This window comes from Onychostruthus taczanowskii, unplaced genomic scaffold, assembly GCF_017590055.1.
Source record: "Onychostruthus taczanowskii isolate IOZ18803 unplaced genomic scaffold, ASM1759005v1 scaffold73, whole genome shotgun sequence".
Classification (NCBI taxonomy): Eukaryota; Metazoa; Chordata; class Aves; order Passeriformes; family Passeridae; genus Onychostruthus; species Onychostruthus taczanowskii.
Genome location: NW_024505118.1, coordinates 2,785,776 through 2,811,792, shown reverse-complemented (window position 1 = coordinate 2,811,792; position 26,017 = coordinate 2,785,776). Strand labels below are relative to the sequence as shown.

The 26,017-nt window shown below is 38.0% G+C and overlaps 2 protein-coding genes across 3 annotated transcripts in view; one reads left to right on the top strand and one right to left on the bottom strand.

The window, feature by feature from the left end:
* The window catches only part of CMSS1 (cms1 ribosomal small subunit homolog), a 222,768-nt gene that overhangs the window by 184,476 nt on the left and 12,275 nt on the right, over window positions 1–26,017 (bottom strand). The gene's annotated exons all lie outside the window — the stretch shown is intronic.
* Window positions 1–26,017, top strand: part of FILIP1L (filamin A interacting protein 1 like) — a 77,564-nt gene that overhangs the window by 43,320 nt on the left and 8,227 nt on the right. Inside the window, exons 1-2 of one of the 2 annotated variants that reach the window (XM_041422428.1) lie at window positions 498–729; window positions 16,841–19,577. In XM_041422428.1, coding sequence (XP_041278362.1) covers window positions 16,956–19,577 — 2,622 coding nt within the window. In that variant the 5' untranslated portion in view covers window positions 498–729; window positions 16,841–16,955. Of the gene's footprint in view, window positions 1–497; window positions 730–16,840; window positions 19,578–26,017 lie in introns of those variants that run through there. The other variant, XM_041422427.1, reaches the window with a different exon arrangement.

The following is a 26,017-nucleotide window of genomic DNA, read 5'->3' as shown; positions in this document are numbered from 1 at the left end:
TGCATTTTTTGTCATAATAAAATTAAAAGGAAAAAAAAAAAAAAAACACAACAGAAAAAGCTCCCTTAGAACAACTAATTAAACAAGATGACTTGGAATTTAGATTTTCCGTTTTCAAACTCCAGGCTGTAGGACTAAGTGGAAAACATTGGACCTAATCAGTAACAACTTAAAACGACTTTATTATCAGCGCTAGAGAGGAACTGCCCTAACCCAAACCTTCCGCACATTCTTCTTGGCCCTGAGCTGGAGGACAAACGCAATGTTCCACAGAGCGCGGGGCTCGGCCGGAGCCAGCGCCCGGGGCCGAGCTGCCAAGGGCGAGCCGGCTGCCCAGAGGTGGCAGGGCCGAGTTGCCCAGAGGTGGCAGGGCCGGGCTGCCTAGAGGCGGCAGGGCCCGGCTGCCTAGAGGCAGCAGGGCCGAGTTGCCCAGAGGCAGCCGAGCCCAGCAGCCCAGAGGCAGCCGAGCCCAGCAGCCCAGCGGCGGCCGGGCCGATCTGCCCAGGCGGCGGCCGCACCGGAGCGCACCGGGCAGCGCGGCGGGGCTGCACCGCGCCTTATATGGCAAGGCGCTGACGTAATGGTGCATAGGCTCGGGCCGCCCGCGCGCCCATCCCTCATTGTTCCGCGGGAGCGCTGGAATGCTCGCAGCAGCCCCGATGCCACCGCGCAGCGCCCGCGCTCCGCAGCACCGGCTCACCCGGGATTGCTATAGCCCGCCAGCGCAAGGTAAGGCAGAGGGTGGGAAGCAAGCTTCTTCTGGCAAGCACTGGCGCTTCTGGCTTTTTCCTGTTGAGATACCTTTTTTTTTTTTTTTTTAAAAGTCACTTCCAAAGAAAAAAAAAGAGGGGTGAGGAACTGAGAAACAATGAAATACCCCAAAACAGCACCAGGAGATCTAGAAGATGTCTGGTGAATCATACATAGGGTGACTATTTCAAGCGTTAAAACCTGTCTTTAAAACAATTCCTGCAGAGGCAACAGGCGAGGAATTAATTTAACATTAAAGAAGGAGAGAGTTATGAATTACACACACTTTCCAAATGGTCGGATAAAATCATGACTGCATTTAAAGCTGTGGAAGGAGTCCAACAGTATTGTAATATATTAGGTAGAGCTACTGCCTCTCTTTCTGCTGCATTTACGTGCATATGCTATATATTAGCAGGCATGTACACACACATGTCTCTAAGCATTTACTCTACTTTTGAACAACTTCTACTGTAGTTTTCAGAGCGATGTATAAATTTCCACACACATTACTTTGCAATAAGACTATGCTATGCCTAAAAGAAAGAATTGCAACTAGTTTAATTGCTAACAAACTTTTCAACTCATACACACTGCTTCCCTCTTCTGTGTCTTGCGTGCAAGTGTCAAATCACAAGAGGGCAGAACTGTCAGATTTTTATGAAAGAAAACTTTTAATCCTCGTCAAACACATGATGAGTGTGAGGATCAGAAAGCACGCTGCTCTCTTCAAGGCTTGTTCTGCAAGATGTTCAACAGTATTGCAGTTATTAACTCCAGAAAACAGGGAATGATTAACAGCTCTGACGAGGCACAAAGCGCCTTGAAAGATTAGACTTCGGTGTGTTTATAATTCACACCTGCGTAGTGTGCAAAATTACACTGTCCTCTCCGTTAATTAAGGGCCAAACCCTGTCAAATCTTTGTTCATAGGAACAACTGCAATTAAGTCAATTGTACTGTCCTACCTGCAAATTAGAACTACTGAGCACTGCTCTTCAGAGTCCTATGTGTAATTTAAAATGTTAGAAAAGTTAGACATTATGACCTTGAATTTTGAACTCTTCTTACAGGTAAAACACATTTTTGGTATGTTCTCCTTTTCCTTAGTACAAAAATAAATGCAATTTTAGGAGAGAAGTAAGGGTTCGTTTTCCAATTATTTGATGTTTTAAATCCTGCAAAATCCTCGTTCAATTATATATTTAGGACAAAGCTGGTACTAATAGATGCATTGTTGTAGTATCACACATACATGGATTTAGAGGATGAGCCAAAATATCTTGTGTGAAATTTTTCATAACTTTTTTTTGGCTTTAAACATGGAGAAAATATGAAACAGTTATTTTTAACATACTCCTAAAAATGTAAACATAAAGAGACATTTAATTTCAAATACAATTCAGGTATTTGTGTATTATTAACCTGGCAAATGGATAAAAGTCACATCCATGTTTCCAAGCTATTCTTTTTTGTAACAAGCAAAGTTTATACCGCTGTTGTGAGAATCAGGGAAGAGGGCACTGTATAGTGTATATATAGAATGAAAAGAATCCTAGCAACCAGAACAAATGTAATTTCACAGTACAAAAACAATATCCCGTATCAGTATCCTGACCTCAAAAAGTCTTCTGCTCACTATTCTGTCATATGTGCAGAGTCCTTGCAGTTTAAAAATGACTACTTAGTTTTCTAAACATCCAGTGTGAAGTTATAGAGTAGAAAACTTAGCTAGGTTGTGAACAGATGTGTTAGGAACCAAAGTTAAGTGACAGTCTTCAAAAAGAGTATCTGAGTAGAAAGAATGAGCTGAAGAAGTCGAAAGACTACAATATGGCAAAGACAAAATATTAACAGGAATGCCATGCATGCAATAAATTTGACAAAAACACTAAGTAGAAAAAAGAAAAATGTCTCCCCATAGGTAAGAGACAATTTAAATCCAAATCCAACAAAGAAGGGTGACTTCTATCACTGATTTCTGCTTTAGCAGTATCTAAAGTACCATCTGTACTCTGAATACTGCTCTCCTAAAACAAATCATAACATCTATCAAAAGCCAGAATTCTACTTCTCATAGTCTGTCTTCCTCAGATTAAAAAGAAAACATTCCTTACTTAATACTTACAGAGCCAATTTTGCTCTCATTTATACTGGTAAAACTCCAAAATAATTAGATGGAGATACAATGACTAAACTGTCTCACTGCTGTTTTCCCCCCGCCACCACCTCTCTATTACACTCATTTATTAGATCAGATTTCTTAACATGTTTTGGGTATTAATGGATTGGTATTCCTAATTTTAAACAATCAAAATGCTAGTTTCTATTAAAAGTAAAAGGACAGTGAAAGAAAAGAATCATCACATAACTCAGTCTTAAATAATTGTATTTCTTCATCTAAATTTTTATAGTAATTTTTCACAACATCCAATGTGAAAACATTTTAAGAACAAATATATCCTCCAGAAATGAAAGTCAAGTTCCTATCAAACTGCATTGACCCTTTGTTCCTTTCCCGTCACTTCCCTTTCCTCCACTGACAAACATCTGCTGACAGCAGAATTTTTAGAGATTTGATCCAGAAGACAAAGGATAGTTTCTATTCCCCATCACTAGTAAAATCAAATTATTTCTTGATTTGTGCTGAGCAACAGAATTTTCATACTATTTACCTTATACTATGATGAATTACCAATTTTGCGCTTTGTTGTGGCATTAAAAAAAAAAAAAAAAAAAAAAAAAAGCCTGGTTTTACTCCTGGTGAGTTGCCCCTCTGTGGCAGATCTTAAAAAACTGCTACTTTTCTTCAGGAGAAATTCTTTACCACATGTAAACATGGCAAGGGCAACTGAGCTACTACAGCTCCTCTGGACCTTCCGTACGAGCAGCTGTTCTCAAATCCTGGCTGTGGTACTACCTGAATAAAGTTCATTTAAAAAGCAATTAAAATATCTAAGTCAGAGAATCCTAAGGAGTTTACAATGTAGGAAGACATATCTTTAAAAACCATTGTATATAACTGTAGCTCTGTCTCATTAATTGTTTCCCTCAACACTTTCTCTTGTCACCAAGTTGATTTGAACTTAGAAACTGTGTCTTAGTAATAATTTTTAATTGCTTAGGGTTTTTGTTTCATACGTAATAGATTCTGCCATGGCACCCTTAGGGTTTAGGTTGAGCTTCTTGATATAGCTGAAAGTTTGGTTAGTTCAACCATTCACTAAACTGCATTACTCAGCTCCAAGAAGGTAAAAATCACTGCTGAAAAATTCTAATTATAGTGCCCAGTCTTGTGATTTAAGTAATGGATGCTTTGACTCTTAACACCTCTCAGTACATTATGCTGATTTTGAGGTTGGCTGTGTTTTCTGTAAGCAAGACAAAAATCACTTTGACTGCATGTCCAGTGCACCATGATGTTCCTGAAGTTCAGCAGCTGCGCTCACTCCGATGCACCAGTGGTGCACTCTCAGGCAGTTACAGCTCATCCAGAGTGTTCACAGCCTCTAACAGGACGTATTTGAAGATTTTCTGAGGCAGTCTGTACCCACCAGTTAAAAACAGTACAAAAACACCTCCCAAAGCAGTTCCTCGCCAGGGGTGATGTGACTGTGAAGAGGTGAATGTTCATGCAGACAATGAATGCTGGCTGAACACCCAGCAACACCATCATAGAACCATCCTTTAGCAGCAGTAGGGAAATACTGGGAGTGAAAGTTCAACTCAGCTTTGCTACACAACATTTCTACACAACTCAAAACCGTAACCTTGGTCATTCAAGCTGATAAATGTGTGGACTTTCTGCCTGTTGCAGAAGTCACGCCTGCTGCTGCAGCTCATGATGATGATGATGTAACACAGCTGCCCGACTTCAGCCTCAGGCTGGGCAGGTGACCACCAGAGAGTGGCTGCTGAGGCAGAGCAGCAGAACTTGAGCCACTGTGCTTCATGCTGCTTGCTCTAAGAAGCTGAGAAACCAGAGCCTGCAACCACCACTGCTCATGCCCAAACTGCCCAAAGCTTTACAGACGTACATCAGGTAGGGTACACAAAGCTCTAGTGAACATGACTGAAAACGTGATGGCAAAAAAATCCACTCTTGACAAGAAAAACACTCATCTTGCATACATGTCGGGGATGTGAAACAACAAACATCAGACTTCATTATGCTTTATAGATTTCCAAAGGTCTGGGAAGCAACACAATTGCACTTAAATGATGGATAGAGTTCCTAAAATCTGCCTTAAGCCTAATATTCAAAGCATTTTCTTTAAAATTCATTGCAGACAGCTGATTTAAAACTTTGTCTTTTTTATGAGAGACATAAAGCTTATCTAGTGTTTGCATAGCAACTATCACAATGACAGAGTGAAGGAATGAAGAAAAACTTTAAAAAGTGAAATGAAGCAGCATGAAGCTACTGCCATAAAAAAACCACATAAAACTGGCTGCTTAAAAATAGAAAGTAATGCACTCATAAAACTCACATTTTAATTACACACTGAATTTTAGCACATGGACAAAACTATCTCAGAGTTAAGTTTAAGCTGACTGAATTCTGTCAGCTTTCAATGGATTTAATCTTTTTTTTGGTACAATTTATATAGCTTTCAGTCAGTAAGTCTAATTATGAAGAAAATAGATTTTAAAATTTTATCACATTTAAGTTTGGCCTACCTGAAACTAACATCACCCATCACATTCCCAAACATAATTCTATTCTACTTAGCCACAAAGAGGTTTCTCAGAAGAAGCCTAGTAAATGCCACAGTTGTTTTTGTTTTCAACTTCAAAATGCTACCCCCTGGTCAAGCACATTCTACACCTCAGAAAAGCCATTCTATTACTAAAAACATATCATACCAAAAAAAAAGGGCAGCCAATCCCTAATCTAAATACCTGAAAACCAGCATTGAGCACACTAACCTGGATGTAGGAAGGTGTGGGAAAAAAAATGCAGTGGTCAAGTGTTAATGCTTAAATCTGAAACATTTCTCTTAACTCGCAAAATACTACTATATACTCTTTCATGTAAAGAGAAAAGTTTTTTTTAATTAGCAGCCAAAACCGAAATTCTGAAACTAAACACTGAATTGTCTTCAATGAAAAGTCCACCAGGAACCTTGGCAGCCCTAAAACCTCTAAAATCTGTGTTTCTAAAGACACATCTGATATATAAATGAGCACGTTCATTTGTATGCATATGAGTAAGCAGAGCAGGGGGATGAAAGCCTCTACCGCGAAGTCAGCAAGTACAGCTTCACGACAGCCAATTCCAGATGACAAATAGCTGCCTCCGAGGGTGGCGCGGGGACGACACCAACCGGTGGAGAATGCTTATTAGGCTTCTGCTGGGAGATTCACACACTGGTTCTTTTTTGGCAAAGCAGCAGCCAAGAGCTGACAGGAATAGTCAGGCTTGCATACGTTGCTAACCCATAGAAAGGAGGAGAGAGGAAAATGTACCCCGGTATACAAAGGAGCAGCCACTTCGGAAAGGATCTCCTTGCCCCTGCTTTGGTGCCACCGGCCACTTAGAGCTATACAGGATTATGTCATCTCTGTAAACAGCAACACTTCCTTATTTCCGTCAGGATTAATGCAGTGGGAGGAGTCTAAAATTGACACTGGTAACATTTTATAACTTGTAAATGAACTTCTCATTTAGCTAGATTAAAGCAGTTAACTAAACAATTTGCAAGTTCTGCTAGTGAGAACTCCTTTATTTTCAGCATTTGAAAGCACATTATAAATTAATGATAAAAGCTAAAATCTATTACATCAGAAACATACTGTACCTGAAAACATGGTACAGCTCCTTCAGTGACATCTGAAACAAGAAACTATAACCTGAATACCACAGACCATCAGCCAAGAGGCAAGGAAAGAGATCAAGTAGGGCATGTAGCCAAATGTCACATAACGATACTGAGTTATAAATCAGTTTGGGCTGCACTAACAAGGCACAGAATGTTCAACTGAATGCACAATTCCTTAAAGAACAAGGAACTCAAAGTCTTCATAAGAAGGCACAAGGGAAGCATACATACACATGACCCTGTTCTTTCCTAAAAAAGCCTTTTCCTATGACAGTTTTTGAAAGGCAAAGAACACTGGAAAACAGCTAAAGATGGAAAAAGTAAGTATCTCTCTTGGCTTTAGGAAGACTGCTCAGACCAATTTTAAAAGAGTTTAAGAAATCATTGGTCACAGAAATGCTAGAACTAGTTAAATCCACTTTCTTCATCCCAACAATTTAGGGGGTTTTCCCCTAGGAAATAGAGAAATATTGATTTTGTAAAGCAAGGAAGTTACTCCAGCTGCTGAACACACTTGCCAGTAGCTAAAAAACCCAAAACACCACAATCACCCTAAACACTGCTGTTGGCACTCTGAGTGGACATACTACTAAAGGATCCAATTTCTTTTACTCTTAAGCAGGATATTTGATCTTTAACACAGTGAACAACCAAGGCTGCACAAAAATATAAACATCTTACTTCAATACATCATAATCAACAGACCTGAGATTAAAAAATGTTCTTCAGTTAAACAGCTCATCACAGGTAAAGAAGCTACTTAAACTACCATTTGCTATTGAGCTGTGAATTAAATCTGTCAAGTAAACCTTGGTTAGAACTATAACTATTAAAAGAATTCTCAAACTATCATCTTTAGGTCTCCAATGTAGCTTCCTGTCCTGTAATCTAAAACAATGTGTTAGTCCTCTTTGAAGAGGATCAGTTTGGAAAAGCCATGTAAACTTAAATGCTGAACCAGAGCTCCTTTGCTCAGGATTAACATGTTTTAGACAAAACATGAATTGACGTTGCACCTTTAGATAACTCACCAAGTGCTCCCAGGTCTATGTGGCCAGAGGCCTACTGGGAGAAAAGAAAATACAACTTCCAAACACTTAGCAGGTTTAGAACAGATAGGAAGAAAATGAATTATCTGCCAGGTCACTAAGTCACCAGAGCTATAGAGGCTCAGTACCTAGAACTGTATGCAGACGCAATTTGTAATGCTTAAGGAAAAGTTCTGATACAATTTCCAAAGGTCACAGAGTGAAAACCAGGAAACTAGCAGGATTCTTGTAGCTTTGAAGTTCAGCTAGTTAACCCTGCCACAATGCACTGCTACCATCTCTTTCACCTGTGCCTCCAACATGAAGTGCTGGCCAAGCCCATCTTAGAGAAAATGGACACCCTCACATTAGCAGGTCTATGGGAAAAGATGCATATTTAGCTTCAAAATGAATTCTGTTTGATATTAACTATTGCTGTTAACATTATTACCTACAGTCTTGGCTACCAGAAAGAGTTGCAACTGTATCAGAAAATCTGATAAAAGCCTCAACTGCACTGCTTCATGCAACTTAGCATCAGGGAAAATTTAAATGCCTCAAACTAAATTTGCAGTAACAATTAAGATTTAAGTTTTCTGATAAAAAAGAAGAAATGGGGTGCCACCCAAGCCCAGTTTCAAACACTCTGAGTTTATTAAACACATACACAGAGCTTCTTCAGGCACTAAGCGCACCAGAAAAAGGGCTTATTTTTTACCTGAGGATGTATGTATATAATAAAGGTTTATGGGTATGAACAGAACAGAACCCTCAAGAGGTAATGGAATTTGAATCCTGCAAAGCAGTGACACCACCTGTATAATTTCTGACGAATGTTTGTCTAATTGTTTACAACCAGCCTTATTTCTCCAATTACTGGCAAACTCTCAGTCTTCCCTAACAGTGCCATTCAGTACTAAAGTATCTTTATTTAACTTACCATATTTAATCTATGTCATTTAAATCACAATTTCAGCATATAAATTCTTGTACACTGAGCATGAAGAGTCCATAATAAAGTTTCCAGACAAGTTCCACCTGTCTAGAAGCAAGTGGCCACTGAGCAGCTTATCCAGGGCTGGCAGCATGAGTAGAATGCCTTCAGTTCAAAAGAATAAGTGAGCACGGCAGCATGGAAAGTTCAAATTTTACCACTGCTGATGCCTGACAATATAAGGCCATGGTTAGCATAAGAGATAGGCACAGTGCCTACTCTGCCCATGGATGAAATGCCCCAGGCATTTATTTTTATATAAAATGCATGTTAAAATTGTTTTAGAGAACATCCAGTTCCTGTAAATGTTATGGGAAAATTACATTTATGACTAACCAGTCTCCTCAGTGACATGATGTGGCTGAGTGCCATTTTCTGTCATACCAAAAATATTAACTAATTGAAGCTAAAAAAAGTTTGCATAAATTACATCCTTGCACAATTATGCCCAATTCTGGTCAAGACAGCAGTACCAGCACTGCCTCAGGTACATGATATACCAGAACATCACCCATTTTCCCACCTGTGGCCCCCTTAAAAACATTCCATAAAAGAGGTTCACCTTGAACCTAGGCACTATGAAGTTACATACAGAATAAGAAGAAAATTCACAGGATTTATCTATAGAAATTGCTTTAAGAAAACTCAAAATCTTCTCTTAATATAAAACAGTATCATTAAATTGAAGTGTAAAAATGTGACTTAAGTGTTACAAACTTACAGTGAGCTGAAGCAACTGACTCATTCAGAGAAACAAACTTCTGCAAACTCCTCAATCAACTGAAGGATGCAGAGTAAACAGCCAAGACAAAAACTCACACCTCCAAATATTACTCTTCCAGCAACAGTAAACACAGCACAGCAGCGATGGCAAAGTAGTATTTGCCTTACACAAACCAAACACACGTGGCTGGGATCATCAGTCTAGTAGCAACCTCACCAGAGTATCCACAACTTGGGCAAGCTGCACTCTCCTGTTTGTGCCTGATCTTTCCATGGGGAGTGGGGGTGAAGACAGGCAGGGCTCCAAAGGACAGTTTTCAGGAGCTGAATTAACTCCTGTACCAGTTTTTCACTTGGTGAAACAGCAGGAGGCTGCAATCTTATAGATCCCTAGTACTGATACTCTGAATAGAAAATGCAAACTCATTCACCTGCCCACAGCGTAAGGGGTGGATTTAAGCCCTGACCTGTTTATCTCTGCAGTATTGAGTGTTTTATTACACTGGTGATTTTAAAAACAGCTCAGTAACTGTGGTCAAGCAATAATATTCTACCAGGAATAACACTTCAAGTATACACTTAAAACTCAGGTTCATAAAGACACAAATTTTCCCATCAATTTAACTTGTTAGCATGTAACATTAAATGCAATCATTTAAATGACACTGTTGTTTAAAAATCACAAATTATAAAAAACAGTAGTTGTCTTGGTTTATTTTGTGTAATTACTGCACTTAAAACCTGTTTGGATTAATAATAATTCTCAAAATCTGTTACAGTAAGTTAACACTGTTTCTTCCATTTTAATAAATCTGATGATCAGGCACAAAATTTCACTTGTTAAAGATGAAGACAAGACAGAAGCAGGACCTGGATTAGTAACTGAAAAGTTCTGCCTCAGTCTTGTTGCTTTGACCCCTATACCACATCTCTTGTGGTTCATCTTTCCATTTCCTTCAGAAAGCTTTCCATCTGCAAAACTATAATTTGCTGGCTGACGTAAATTTGAAGAGTTCCAAATTCTGGTGTTGCATCTGAAATGACTGGCTTTATTTCTGACTTTACAGGCAGTATGGTGGGAGACACTGAGAGATGGGGGAGGAAGGAGAAGGCGGTGAATACGCACTGTCATAATATTAAAAAAAATTCCTGAATTACTAACAAACAAAACCTAAGTGCTGTTCCTGTGAGCTGGTTACCTTATTGAGGTATTTAGATTCAGAACAGAAGAAGATTAAGTCATGCTGCATGCAGAATCATTGAAATGCCAACAGTAATGGATACTGACTTCAAAGAATACCTGAAATAGCTGTTAAATCTAGAAAGAGGAAAGAAAAAAGCAGACTGCATCTGAAAAGCAGTGACACATCAGAGTCCAGCTCACAATTCATTGTGCCATGTTTTCTAATAAGCTGAATGCTGGGACCCCGAGTTTTTAAGGCTAACTTCAAGTCAAGCTCATTAATATTGCAGTTTCTCAGGTTAGCAGTCATTTAAAATGTTTTCAGGATAAGCAGTCAAGTCAAAAACCAAACCAAATAGCTGCCAACAATTTAATAGGACAGCTCTTCTTCACTCCCACCTAAAAATCTGATTCCCACCTCCCTATCATAATCTCAAACACTGTAGATGGCTGCCATTAGGAGATTAAAAATGAACAACAGAATTAATAAATTTCATGCTGACATTCAAATCCTTACTTTCACAGAAAGCATTAATGCTTTCTACACAAGACTGATATTTTGACAGGTGACTTCCAAGAACATCTAGATAAGGAAGGAATGTAATTCAAGATAGAATTTTTTTTTCTTAAATTGAGGTTTCGTAATAAAACAAAACTGAATTTTAGTGCTGAAGTAAAATTACTAGAACTGGAAGTTAATCCAGTCTTAAATGTTAAATTAACCAATATAAGTTTGTTAAAATTTTCGCACATCATTTACTGTCACCAAATTTACCCTGGATTTTGTAACATTTACGAGTGCAAATATCCCTATATCACCAGTAAGACAGCAACTTAGTAGTTGTGAAATCATGGTCACAAACAACATCAGTGTTCCAAAATAAATAATTTTTAAAAGCATTATCTACATATGTTTACTCAGCATCACGGCTAAATACATCTGGTTATCCATGCAAAATTTTGCCCGTTAACCCAGAACTGACAATACCATTCATCTTCCATGACTTTTATTAAGACTTGTAAAGCAAGTCAGCATTTTAAGCATCAGATAAAATGACAATTACTTTGTGATAGTCTATGGAGTAGTAAGAGCTCACATCTCCCTCATTAAAAGTTCTCATTTTATAAAATAAATTTCCATATTGGGAAATTTGCCTTACAGTCTCTTGCAGCTGAGACACGCTTTGTGGAGGTTTGTATCCTAGCATAAACAAATTCTTTGAAATTTACAGATGTAAATTAATGTAATGGAAAATAAATTTTAAAGTAAGTATTCACATTCTGCTGGGAAGTGCTGACTGATTCAGATGAAGCCAGCAGATTACACAACAGCCATGGTATGTTGTTGCTGCTGTAATTTCAAAGGCTTTTGACTTTCTTTATGACAGGGGAAAAAGAAGCATTAATAAAGATAATAGCCATAAAAAAAAGCTGCAACATGTCTTCATAAAAACTGCACATGGATAAATAGAACTGTAGGCAAAGGAAAAGAAAAAATAAAAAAAATGCACAGCCACCCCAAGATCAGCAATACATTAACAAACACAAATTTTGTTTCAATGAACTGTGGAAGGCACAGACTGGCATTCTTACAAAAATAAATATGTAACTGCACTGGTGTCAAAAAACTACTACTTGCAAGATTTACCAAAAATGATGAAGCATGTTTCTTCTCTTATTAAAGGCCAGACTATGTCTTATTGCTAACTGGGAAGAGTGCCTCAAAGGAAGAGGCATGACTTCATCCACATTTAAAAGCTTTCAGCTTAAAGCTTTTACTTGCTTTGTACCAGGGGAAATTGAAGGATATGTCCAAAAACTTTAGAAGGACCTCTCATAAACCACGTCCTTCATCTGCGGAAGGGTAAAGAGCATGACCTAGTTAAAAATGTGTATCTTTATGATTTAAAAAAAGAGAATCACAGAGATTGAAAATCACTATAATTTCTGAAGAATGGTCTGATACAGATATTGACAATATGTACATTAAAAACTCCATAACACTGGAGAGGAAAGACAAAAGCTGAGGTTTACAAACCAGTGTCTATTTCACTTGCATCTTTAGAAGACAGCCTTTTCTAAAGTTACCACTATAACATTGCTTAAACAAACAAACAAAAAATATTTTTTATTCTTATTATTCAAAGAATAACAACTCATTCCAGAACTAACTAAAAAAATTAAAAAACAAATGTGTTGCAATCTCAGCCTCCTGTATTTTCTTTGGTTTCTGTGAAACACAAAGGAAAAGCTGCCCCCTTAGAATTCTGTAAAAACATAAATCTCCATGTAATACAGGTCACTCCAGGAAAATGGAAAGTCCCTCTTAAAGACAAAATGTTATGACACCAGGACAGTGAACTGTTATGGGAGTCTCCATGTCTTGTAGAGAATACAGTCATTATGTTGCCAAATATAAGGTAGTGTAGCTGAAGTTATATGCCCTTGGAAAAAATGAAGAAAAACAAGACCACACAATTGAATGTACAGTGTTAACACCAAGAAGCTCTAGAGCCTGCATACTGAGGGAAACAACTACAATGAACAGAGGAGAGCTGAGAAATAAAACTTCTTCCAGGAGATAAAAGAGCAGTTAACTGGCATTGCAAGTAAGTACAATATTAAGCCACCATAAAGCAATAATTTGTAACAGAAGCTCTGAAGTAATAAGATACTGCCCTGACTCTCTTTAACTACCTATCAGTCATGTTCATAAAAACAATTTTCAATGTCTGTTTTTGCTGCCCTCAATTCAGAAAGGGTTGTTGTAGTCCTGTGAAGTCAACTGCTTAGAGCTGTGTAAAAGCTCTGTCTAAATGTCTACCTACCTTTGCCTAGTACAAAATTACATGACCATGAAATTTAGCTGGCAAAGGAAATGATAAAAATATTTTATTGGATAGGGGAGTGTCTCTTCTTATTAAAAAACCTGTTATTTATTTAAGCCAACTTTTTTGACCTTTGCATATTTTCAGTAAAATTGCTCTCTCGGATACTCTGAATACTGTTCTTCAGGGAGACAGTATTTTGGATGAAGTCAAAGTGTTTTTACCCTATGACCAAAGTCACTAAGTGTTATTATCAGTTAAAGCACTTCTTCAAGCACGTGACTTTTTAATTCAGATAATATACATAACCAAGCACTAACCCACAGAACTCAAGTTCCAAAAAAAGCCCTGACCAAAATTAAGCAGTTAATTTAAGAACACAAGCAAACAAGTAAATAACACCAAACCCCCCAAACATTTTAGGGTTCTCTTCCATTCTTAGGTGTGTATGTGCAGACACAATCACAGTGACCTACTGAACCCTGAAACAGGAACCCAGCAGCCAAGGAAAATTCTTTTCAAGTATGAACAGACTCCCAGCTGACTTCTTACAATATCAATCTTCATCCAAAAAATCACTATCTATTCAGCAGTACTGAGTGTATTTTCTATATAGGAATATATGACTAAGCATACAGTTATCAAAAGCAAGTGAAAAACCTTAATGACACAGTATCAAAAAATATACCATGCTTAATACATGCCTTTTTTCTCTCTAGAAACACATTAAAATCCTTTAACTCCTAGTTGCTGAACTGTGCTCTTAACTTCAATCAAGTGATTTTACAGAAGTATTCTTTAAAAATGAAACAGACCTCAGTTATTACCAATATTTACTTGTGAGTCTGTTTCAATGTTAAAACTGCATTTTGTCTTTTGAATGAAGGAATCATTTCTAAATACCCAAAGTCTTTCGGCACGACCAAAGAAACAGACTCTCTTAAAAATCCTTACACAACAATCCAGGTACCAGTAATAAAGGGACTTTTGTTCAAATAGCCCATGCAACACAGACTTCATCAGACATGACTTGATTGTCAACTTATTTTATTCATTATTTATGCACAATCATCCACTTGAATCATAAAAAACTTAGACAGCATCTCTATGAAAATTACAATTGTTTGTTACTATTTGGCGTAAGAGCTTCTTTTTTTCAAAGTAATGTAAGAGGCATGACTTCCTGGATCATTAAGACTTTCCTTTGGCCAGAGGGATATCAACTAGTTAATATGGAAGTGTTGGGTAAAACACTGATTACCTAAGGTATTAATGACCACAGCTAAATCTGCCTTAAAAAAATAAATTACAGTGAAGCAAGCTAAAATAAATTAAATGCTAGTAAGTCCAAGTAACCATATTAGTATGTCTTAACTTCATGCACACACAAAACCTGAGTTCATTCCAAATGAAATTGTTAGTTGTGCTTCTGTTATGGTTTTATAGCTATGGCAACGGTAAATCATCAATTGAACTTCACTACTAAAGCATTCAGAGACAAGGGTGGGGAGGGAAAAAAGATTTTTACACTAAAAAGAATTAGAAATGAAAGTAGCATTGAAAAGGGGACTGAAGTTTATATACACAGTAAAAAGCTGCCTTTGAGATGGTGCAGTCCTCCCCCCATTTATTTGTTCTGTCAACCAGCAGCATTCCTTCAAACTCATTTCACAAACCTCTCCCTTTCCATTGATACCTTTTCATATCTGTTCCCCCCATTATGTTAATTGACTGCTGTACAGAATTTGTGACTGCTTCAAGTCTTTGATGTTAATGGCTACTTCCCGTTCTGTTAAATTTTAATACAAAGCATTTTATTACATTCAACATTGTGCAACTTAGGCACTAAAAGAGAAACAGTAGGGACTGTGAAGATGTTGTAAGAAATTTTATCATGGATTTCTATACAACATCACTATTAAATCAGACAAGTCTGGTGGAGTGCAGTACAATAGTGAGGACTTCCTCTCTGTGCAGGAAAATTACATTGCTTCTGAAGGGGATGCTGCTGAGGCAGCCTGTTGCCCAGGAATAGATGCCTTCAGTCAGTCAACAGCTAATTAAAAAGCTGTGCAAAGCAGGCCCTTATCGAAGTTCTTCCTGAACTAAAAGGGAGGCTGCAACAGGAACTTGTCAGTGGCAAGCTGTAAAGATTCATCACTTGGACATGGACTTCACAATAGTGACCCCAGACAAATGTGGAACAGGAATCCTATGTTTCAGCAGCAACTTCTGACAGCTGTCATCATATTTCAGAGGGGGGAGGAAATAAGGATTAATGGGTGTTTAAACAGTCATTTTGTACAAGTAGTCTTGATAACCAAATAATTTCCTTCACATGATCTGCACAACTGAGTCTGTGCCATTCTTATGGATGTCATACAAATTCTAATTCTTTATTACTTCAACCTAGGCTTTTCAGATTTTGTTTAATACCAGAATATATTTATCTTGAAATTGAAAGGAGGCATATGTGCTGGCCAAACCTAATAATACTTTAGACAAACTCCACAAACATCTCCTTGACAAAGAAAAGTCCACAAAAGAACCTAAGAAGTTGAGGTATTCGGAGGTTTCTTTGGCTCTTACATTAACAAACACACAACTTTATCCCAAGTCTCTTGCTAATTAAGTATGTTGCATCCCAATAAAGACTGAGTATTAACATAAACTTGTAAAACTAATTTTGGAAAATCATGATGAAAACCTTCAAGAATAATGTAAAAGCAGGGATGCAGTGAGGCATATCTGCAAATCCAGGCCTAACACACATTAAGACATTTGAGGTTTGTTAAGTTCAAAAGGCTCAACTGAATACCTCTTTATCTCCTGACTGCATTTGTGTGTGCCATGTGTGTGCGTATTTCACATGAAGTCACAAGGCCTGCACTTTCACTAAGGACAGACTTACCTAATTTTGCTCTGGTGTGCTGCTTAGCAATTCACATTAGGCAGTCTAACTGCCCATTGTGGCTACACTTCCTTCACATACTCAAACGTCCTTAAGTTTTGATTGTAAAATATCAGGATGGTTTATAAGTAACAAAGTTTTATGATGCTGTAAATCATATCTGCCCTTGAGGGCTGCACTGACCTAATTTCTCAAGGATTATAATAATCACATTTATTTAAAAAAAAAGACACAACACACACACAAAAAACCAAAGCTTGCATGCACATACCTAGCCTCAGCAAACAGCTAAGAGAAGTGCAGTTCCAGTGAAGTATAACAGAATAGTTTTGTTGCACTGATCCCTGTCAAAAGTTGAAAATGTAATTGAAGAGGCACAATAAGAAGTTGCTAAAGATCATGCTGAAGTGTTCATTACAAAAGAACTTCTGAATAGGAAGTAAGGCCAGTGGGCACTTCCAAATTATGCTCCAAGGAGAGGTCTGCTTGTAGTTACAAATGAATGTTCATGGACATCTGGCAGAAATATTGTAGTATTTCAAGTGTGCTTTTAAATGCCCACTAAAATGGCTACAAAATACAATATTATTTCCTCCCACAGGTTGAAAAAGCTTCTTGAACAAGAGACAGTATATCAGACAAAAAAAGAAAAGGAAAACAACAAGAAAATATCTAAACTGAAAGAAGAATTGACTAAACTGAAATCCTTTGCTTTAATGGTGGTGGATGAACAGCAAAGACTCACTGAGCAGTTGAATCAACAAAGTAAAAAAATTCAAGAATTAACCACTTCTACAGAACAAGCACACAAAAAGCTGGCTTTTGCTGAAGCAAAAATTCAAGAAGAGAAACAGAAATCCAGCAGGCTGGAGGCTGAAATTCACGCCCAGAGCAGTACGATTTCCCGAGACCAAGAAGCAATGATGGCCAAACTAACCAATGAAGACAGTCAGAATCGCCAGCTCCGGCTGAAATTAACGACTCTCAGCCGGCAAATTGATGAGCTGGAAGAGACCAACAAATCTTTACGAAAAGCAGAAGAAGAACTGCAAGACCTAAGGGATAAGATAAATAAGGGAGAGTGTGGGAACACCGCACTTATGACTGAAGTAGAAGAACTACGGAAACGACTGCTGGAGATGGAAGGAAAAGATGAAGAACTCACAAAAATGGAAGATCAGTGCAGAGAACTTAATAGGAAGTTAGAACAAGAAGCATCACAGAGCAAGAACCTTAAAGGGGAAGTGGATAAACTTAATAAAAGAATTATGGAGCTGGAGAAACTAGAAGATGCTTTCAACAAGAGTAAACAGGAATGTTACTCCCTGAAATGCAACCTAGAAAGAGAAAAAATTTTAACAAAGCAGTTGTCCCATGAGCTGGATGGTTTAAAAGCTAGAGTTGGAGAGCTTGAAGCAATTGAAAGCAAGTTAGAAAAAACTGAGTTTACACTTAAAGAAGATTTAACAAAGCTGAAGAGTTTAACAGTGATGCTTGTGGATGAAAGAAAAGCTATGGGTGAAAAAATAAAGCAAACAGAAGAAAAGCTGCAAGCTGCAACTTCTCAGCTTCAGGTGGAACAAAATAAAGTGATGTCAGTTACAGAAAAGCTGATGGAGGAAAGTAAAAAGGCACTGAAATCAAAATCTGATGCAGAGGAAAAAATGTCCACTGTTACCAAAGAAAGAGATGAATTGAAAAACAAACTCAAAGCAGAAGAGGAGAAAGGAAGTGATCTTGTTTCCAAAGTGAATATTCTAAGTAAAAGACTTCAGTCTTTGGAAGATGTTGAAAAAGAGTTTCTTAAAAATAAACGTAAGGAGAGTACTAAATCTAGCACCTCCCTGCAGCAGGAAAACAACATAATCAAAGAGCTTTCTCAAGAAGTTGAGAGGCTTAAGCAGAAGCTCAACGAAATGAAGTCAGTAGAAGATGATCTTATGAAAACTGAAGATGAATTTGAGTCTCTAGAACGAAAATATGTCAGTGAACAGGACAGAGCCAAGCTCCTCTCAGAGGAGTTGGAGGCTGTGAAAATGGAATTGGCGAGGTATAAATTAACAGAAAAGGCAGAGTCCAGTCAGGAGCGCCTTTTTAAGAAACTCAAAGAAGAGGAAGCTAAATCGAGTCACCTTTCCAGAGAAGTAGATGCACTGAAAGAGAAAGTTCATGAATATGTGGCAACAGAAGACCTAATCTGTCACCTGCGAGGTGATCACACAGTTTTACAGAAGAAACTCCTCCAGCAAGAAAACAAAAACAGGGAGCTAGCAAGAGAAATGGAGAGCCTCACGAAAGAACTGGAGAGGTACAGATCCTTCAGCAAGAACATCAGGCCCAGTCTCAACGGAAAGAAAATTCCAGATGTGCAAGTTTTTTCTAAAGAAATCCAAACAGATCCGGCAGACAATGAACCACCCGATTACAAAACCCTCATGCCTTTAGAGCAAACGGTCTTAAATGGGCAGCTCTATGAAGACAGCGATAATGAGGAGGAGCAAACAGCGTCTTTCAAAAGCAACTCATCCACCGCAAATGCCGGAAACAAAAAATTATGGATCCCTTGGATGAGGTCCAAAGAGAGCCATCCTCAAAATGGAAAGATACACACAAAGCAAAATGGAAACTGTGCACAGACTGGAGATCTAGTGCTAAGCCATACACCCGGCCAACCCCTTCACATAAAAGTAACTCCAGACCATAGACAGAACACAGCAACCCTTGAAATAACCAGTCCTACCACTGAAAGCCCTCACTCCTACACCAGCACAGCAGTTATACCCAACTGCGGCACTCCAAAGCAAAGAATAACCATTATTCAAAACGCCTCCTTAACACCTGTAAAATCAAAAGCAGGAGAAGGTTACATGACCCCAGAGCACGTCATTTCTCCTATTACTATGACTACTACTTTTGCAAGATCTCAAACTCCTGAATCGTGTGGTTCTTTAACTCCTGAAAGAACAATGTCCCCTTTGGCTTTACCTGGCTCAAGTTCTCAGGAACAAACACTCTCCTCGGAGCCTTTGGAAATGGGAGCCAAGCATGCTGTTTTTAGAGTATCCCCAGACAGGCAGTCATCATGGCAGTTTCAGAGATCTAACAGTACAGGATCAAGTGTAATAACTACTGAGGATAACAAGATCCACATTCATTTAGGAAGTCCTTATGTCCAAGCTCTCACCGCTTCCAAGCCCATCAGCCCTTGCAATGCAGTGCAAGACAACAGAACTCCAGCACTAGCTAATGGCCTACCCACTAAGCCCACCAATAAAATCACCAGCAGTATTACTATCACACCAACAGCCACTCCTCTTCCACGGCAATCACAAATTACAGTAAGTAATGTCTATAACTGACCCCATCCATGCTGACACCCTTACCAGCAACCCATCCTGTTTTTCATCCCAGCAAGAATTATTTGGAACAGCCTCTTTACTTTGGGAAAGTTCTGTGCATGAACTATACAACAGCATATGGAACTAACGTTAAGTTTTGCCTGCTTAGTGTTATCAAGTGTGCACTTACTGTATATCTTCTCATTGAAATACAGTTATGTAAAATATTTAGTCTTGCACTTGTATAAATGCATCTTTATGTATTGCCATTTTCAAAATAACTCACATTACTTTTGACTGCAACTTGCCTTGGTAAAATATTTTAACATTACAAAAAAAACCCAGTAAATAATTATTTTCATCATTGCTTGCTGAATATTTTTTGTTTGTTTTGTGTGGTTTGTATTTTTTCTGCATGTATGGTAGAATTTGAATTAAGCCATAATACTGCCTGCTAACTTCAGATAAGACTTGTTTCATTATCTTCCCTGCTATTTCCCAATTCCTTCTAGCCCTCTCATTTCAGGTAATTATCACTGCATCACACACAAAATATTATGTATTGTACAATGTTTGGTTAAAATTCTTTTTAAACCCTCATGCAAACTTTGCTTGTTAGTGAACCAAGTTCAGAAGCTTGTATCACAAAGTAATTCTCCCCAAACAAGGGTTTTTTCCCAATACAATAGAAAAACTGCAATAATTTAGGTATGCTATAAAACAAGAAACAGCAACATTTATATTTCTAAACAATAATTCAGGAGAATAGATTTATATACAATATTCAGATTTCATCTAAACTCCTAGCCACAAATCTGACAAACAGTATACATTACACAAGTACTCTGAAGAAGAAACAGGATTACCAAACTATGGCATACCTTCATGTTTTTTACTTCAGACAGAGAAAGCTTGGCAGAAGCATTAAGAAGCAATACTAGATCAAGTCTCCAAAGATGCGGGCCTCTGGGTCTGGTATAAATAGGAGTTCCATACAGAATTGACAAAGCAGGTTAAGGTATTTCAGTGAGAATTGCAGTATTTGTGCCTAGGAAAAGCACAGAAATGTAATGTGCCAAACAGTCAATTTCCCGTGAAATATTGCTAGCAGTGGAAGAGCTTCACATACAACGTAAATCAGTCCAGAAGATCTGGAATGCACATTCAAAATCTTTTTCACAAAGACTGTACACTCCAAATCTAAATTGTAACAATTGTTCTTATTCTAAAAAGTTCTATTGTAATTTTTTAGAATAATATTCTAAAATATTCTATTCTATTCTTTTATTCTAAAAAAGTTATATTCTAAATGCCCATAAATTTGATGGGGGGCGGGGGGGGGGGGGGGTGGGGGGTGGTAGTATGTATTATTTTTAAAAAATGAAAAATTGCAACCTTCTTGTCAACAAGGAAGTTTGCAAGTAGGCAGAAAGTCCCTATTCACTAAACCCTTATCTTTATTCTGCCTATATTCCCCAGAGGAAAAAAATATTTCTGCAGTATAACTTAGCAACGGATTCAGCAAAGAACCTTGGCCTATGATCTCACATAACAAGGGAACTTCTATCATTTTACGTCCTTTTGATTGACAGGAAATTAAATGTTTATAACTGTAGATAATAACTACTTTTAGAACAGTTTCTACTGAAAAGCAAAGTCCACTGCCCATATACACTTTTTTCAGTAAACAGTGGGAAGAAAAAAAAATTAAATTATATATGTGATAGAAATGGATAACAACATATGTATTGGAGTTGAACAATGGCAATTTCAAAAAGAGAAATTGTGTGTGGAACTGCACAACCCCAGCTTACATAATCTGAAGTTACTAGGCTTCATAAAAGGTCCTTCTTCCTTGTTTTGTCTCACTCTATCTCCATGGCTGCACAAGTGAGCTCTGACCAAGACCTGGGTCAGAAAGAGTACATAGTCTTACTCTGCAAAGCAAACTTTGACTCACACCTACTTCAGGAAAAGTTGCTGTTGAAGACAGCAGCCAGAACTCAGGCAAAGCAAAATCATAAAATTTTTAGAGCATGTTAATTATACGAGCAAGTGACCTAATTACATTCAGGCTGCGCATTCTTGACTGCAGGGCTCAGTTAAGAGCCCAAAAATCAGTACCTTCAAAATACATTCTCTGCACTTCTGTTCTTTAGGATACTGCATATCCTGGTGATCTATACCTAAGATCTCTGCAGGAACACATTACAAGCATGGTACTGAATAACTGTGTCTGAAGTAGTCACATGCCAGCATACTAACAGACACCACATTCTCCAAAAATTAAAAGACTAATGCTTGTCCTCCAGAGACCCTAAATTTTTCTTCAGCTAGAATTAAAAAGCGTGTAGGAAAAAAAAATTCAGATCTCCCTGCAAAAATAAACAGAAGTGTGTTGATCATTAACCACCTGGCCATCTATTAGAATATCTTATAAAAGAAAAGTACAAATAAGGGCATAGCAATAAGCACACACAGTCCTTTGGACAGTTACCAAGCTATTATGAATAAGGAAGTCCAGTCTTTAAAGCTAAGATTTGAATACAAAACCTAGATGAAAGTTCACACCATTTATAAGTATAATCATTTGACAGGAAAGTACTTCATTCCCTGTCTTACACTCATAATGATTTATCAGTAACTGTCTAATTAACAAAAGACAAAGGAAGCAGAGCTCATGGCTATTAACTCCTCAGTAAGAAGCATCAGCACTGACTGGAAATGAAATTGCTACATTTCCTGAAAATGCACCTTCATTAAGGGATGCTTACATTCCCCTGCTGATGAAACAAACTCTGTGTAGATTTAACTGACTCCACAGCAAAATTTTTGTCAGTCAATCCAACAGATAAAAAAAAATTGAATAATTATTTTTGCCTGAAAATAAGGTTTGCACAATGAAACAGGTTTGTTCGGTTTGAATTGCCAAGATCAATTTAAAAGCAGAGAAAATAAGCACCTGGATGGATTTGCTGAGAGCTGAAACTTAATTGTTTAAACAGAAAGAAGTTAGCTGTAATTTTATCATAAAACAGCACATAGAAAGCATAGCTTAAGGAAGCAAATTATTGAATTACAAATTAACCTCGACTTGTTCAGATCACCACTCCATATTTCAGAGTATTTCCATTTTGCTGAGTGGGAATAGCCACCTGCTTCCTTGGCAGACAATAAGAAAACAGCAGAGCAAGGAGAAATTTGACTAAGTTATCTGCACATTGATTCAAGCACTCTGAACAAAAAACATCAAGCATAAGCATATTAAAGTTCGACAAGTAAGGCAACTTTTCTAGGATTTCAACTACTCTGTAAGTGGTAAGTACTGCTATTAATTTGGAGGCTGAGACACTTTTGCTTTCAGCAGTTGCTCAAAAGCCTAAAGTCTGACAGGTACGTAATGGTTCATTTAAATCTTATGGGGCAATAAGGTCACATAAAAAGAAGCATTTATCAGAGGGATTAAACTGTGAAAGAGAGCATAAAAACGGTTTTCAGCAGATCATAACATCAATTCTTCTCTTTTCCAAAAGTCTTGGCAAGCATCTCTAAGGTCTAAAAATCTACCCTTTCTCCTTTGTATTTAGTTCCCAGCAAAAGGGAGAATTAACTGATTAAAAAATGACAGCAATTACTAGCCTACTTTCCTTCACCATTTTGGATTTGTTTCAGTGAATGATCAAATGGACACGAGAAGGCAGCACCAACACTGGTGTTTAGCATTTTTATGCCATTCTTTATATGTGATTAAATTTCTCAGAAGAAATACTTGCAATTTTTGTCCTTACAGGGAGGATGGATGAGGGGAGGGAGGGAACTGGAGGAAAAGCAAAAAGAAGAGAATACCAAGCGACAGTGGTAATCTGAGACCAAAGCGCCCGTCCATCAACTATGAGGTAGTATTTCAAGTTATTTAAAGACCTCCTTCAAGACACTAATTAAGAAAAAGAATTGACAAAAATTACAGGAGCAGACTGCTAATCTTCCTGATACAAAGCCCCATAGCCAATACGGTGTCTGGGGACAGTATGTAAGGCTGTAATAAGAAAAAGATCTGTATGTAAGCATTTCATGCAAGGATTAGGAAGGCGTGCTCCCCACACTAGGGAAAAAATAATCAGAAACAGAATTGTACAGCACTATTTTCTGAATAAGATTCAATGGACGCTGCAGGGTTACATGATGGAAATGGAGCAACCATCTGCAGGATGACTTTGTCCCTAGGAGACAGATACTGAGACTGGCAAAACAAAAAGTGACAACTGCCTAATCTCCAGGCTTAAGGAAAGACTACCAAAACATTATGTTACCAAGAAACAGAAGAGAAAATTATCTTATGGTTCAAATACAGCACAAGTGGGTGTATAAAAATGTTTTAAAATTAACACCAAGTACTTTAAGTGGGAAATTGCTCAAAAAAAGGGCAAACCATAAAAATTTAAGCAGCATGAAGTGTTTTCACAGATCTGCAGCCAGTGGCCCCAAGATGAAGCTGAATTCTCTCTGTGCTGCAGCTAGCACATTATCCAATGACCCACCATACTGCGGGCACTCAGAAAGCCTCAAATAGCAGAGCTGCCAACTGAATATGAGTCTCTTCCGACCACAAAGCAAAGTATTCTTGAGAAATGTTTTTTGAGTTCAAGTGAAAAGACCTCTTTTAATCAATGTCTCTTCATTTCCCATGCAGTGATCTGACATCACGGGGTATTCAAACAGGGATGGGCCAAAGAATCTCTCTCCCCTTTTTCACCCCTACCACAACCCAAATTACAAAATATGGCCCTTTTAGTTGTGCTGTCACCACTTCCAGAAGGCAGCACTGTGAACCAGGTCAAGAAACTAACCTGGATTTAAAAACACAAAAGCAAAACCACAAACAAAAAGCCATATGCCACAAATCCTCATTAAACAAAACAAACCAAACCCCAAACAACCTCAACAAAACAGGATCCATTTCACAGCACAGTTTTATAAAAGAGCTACATCAGCATAACTGAATGGACAAGCAAAAAGGAAAAAGGAACATTTTGTAGTGCAGTCACTGCCAAAGTCCTGGACCCATCACCATTGTCTGCAGAGATATAATCTAGCACACAATACATCACAAAGCACTTCAAATATACAACAAACAAATATACAAACAAATATCAAATATTCAGCAGTCCCACTAAAATAATTTTGTATCTCTCTTGGGAGAGAAGTTTATCGACTTGTGCAAAATCCAAGCAAGGCAGCTTCAAGTGTGATTAGTACCTACATTTTTTAATCCTTGATTGTCTCATACTCAAGCCACTACAGGTCATGTTTTGTCCTGAAAAAAACTGGACAAAAAGTAGAGTCTTTTGTTGTAATTAGCATTTTATATATATTAGGAAAAAATATATATATACTGAAAATAGGACTCTGATTAACACACCTTTTAATGTGGCCTTCCAAGAGAAAAACAGCCTACTCACAGACAGAAAAAAGCCATGATGGTAAAAGCAAGAGGGTCTTTTTCCTTCTCCATGCAGAACCTCTCACCTTTTCACCATAAAAATTTGCTAACACGGGGAAAACATACTCAAAGCTTTTGAACAGACAATATTGATAATGAAGACATTTTCACATGAAAAGGCATGTATGTGTACAAGCACAGTTTCAAACACCTTTTCATACTGCCTCAATACCCAAACACAAATATCCCTATGTGCCCCAGTCTGCACTGAATAATCCTCCACTGCCAAGAATCTTTCTCAACAAATGGCAGAGCAGATTTAAACCAAGTGGACTGCTGGTCTCACCCAGGCTGTATTCTCTCCAACAGCACTGACACCTGAGCGCCTGCAGGAACACATCCATCCCCTATGCAGGACACAAGTGGAATTGCAGCGGTCCCCCAGGTGCCCTATCAAGGTGCCTGAGACCCCTTGGGCTTTCAAGGGGCAAAGGGAAGGTTAACAACGAACAGTTGTTCATCAGCTGCCTGCTGATGCTGATCACCCAGCCCCAGGTCACCTTCTCCCACTGGAGTTAACCCACAACATAACTGACAAGATGCAGGGACGGGTAAGGTTATCTGCTAGAAATGAGTCTTTAAGTTATCCAAAGTTTAAAATAATATCATCACACTTGCCAGTGAAGACATGTCCCAAGAAAAGCAAGGCACATAACAGAATTTCAGGAACTGTAAATACAACTTCTGCCTCCAACCATTCTTCTTTTCCCCACCACCACAAAGTAGATCTAAACTCTGCATTCAGGAAGTAAGATCACAGCAGCACATTCAAGTGCATTACTGTAAATTGTGTCACATGTATGGAAATAATTTCTAATATTAATACTGATTTTTCTGTCAAATATGCCATATTATTGAAATCAAGAGGGCTGTAATAAAGCAAGTATCAGCAGAAGAGTAGAGGACACATAAAACAGAGCTTTAAAAGGATGTCAGGATC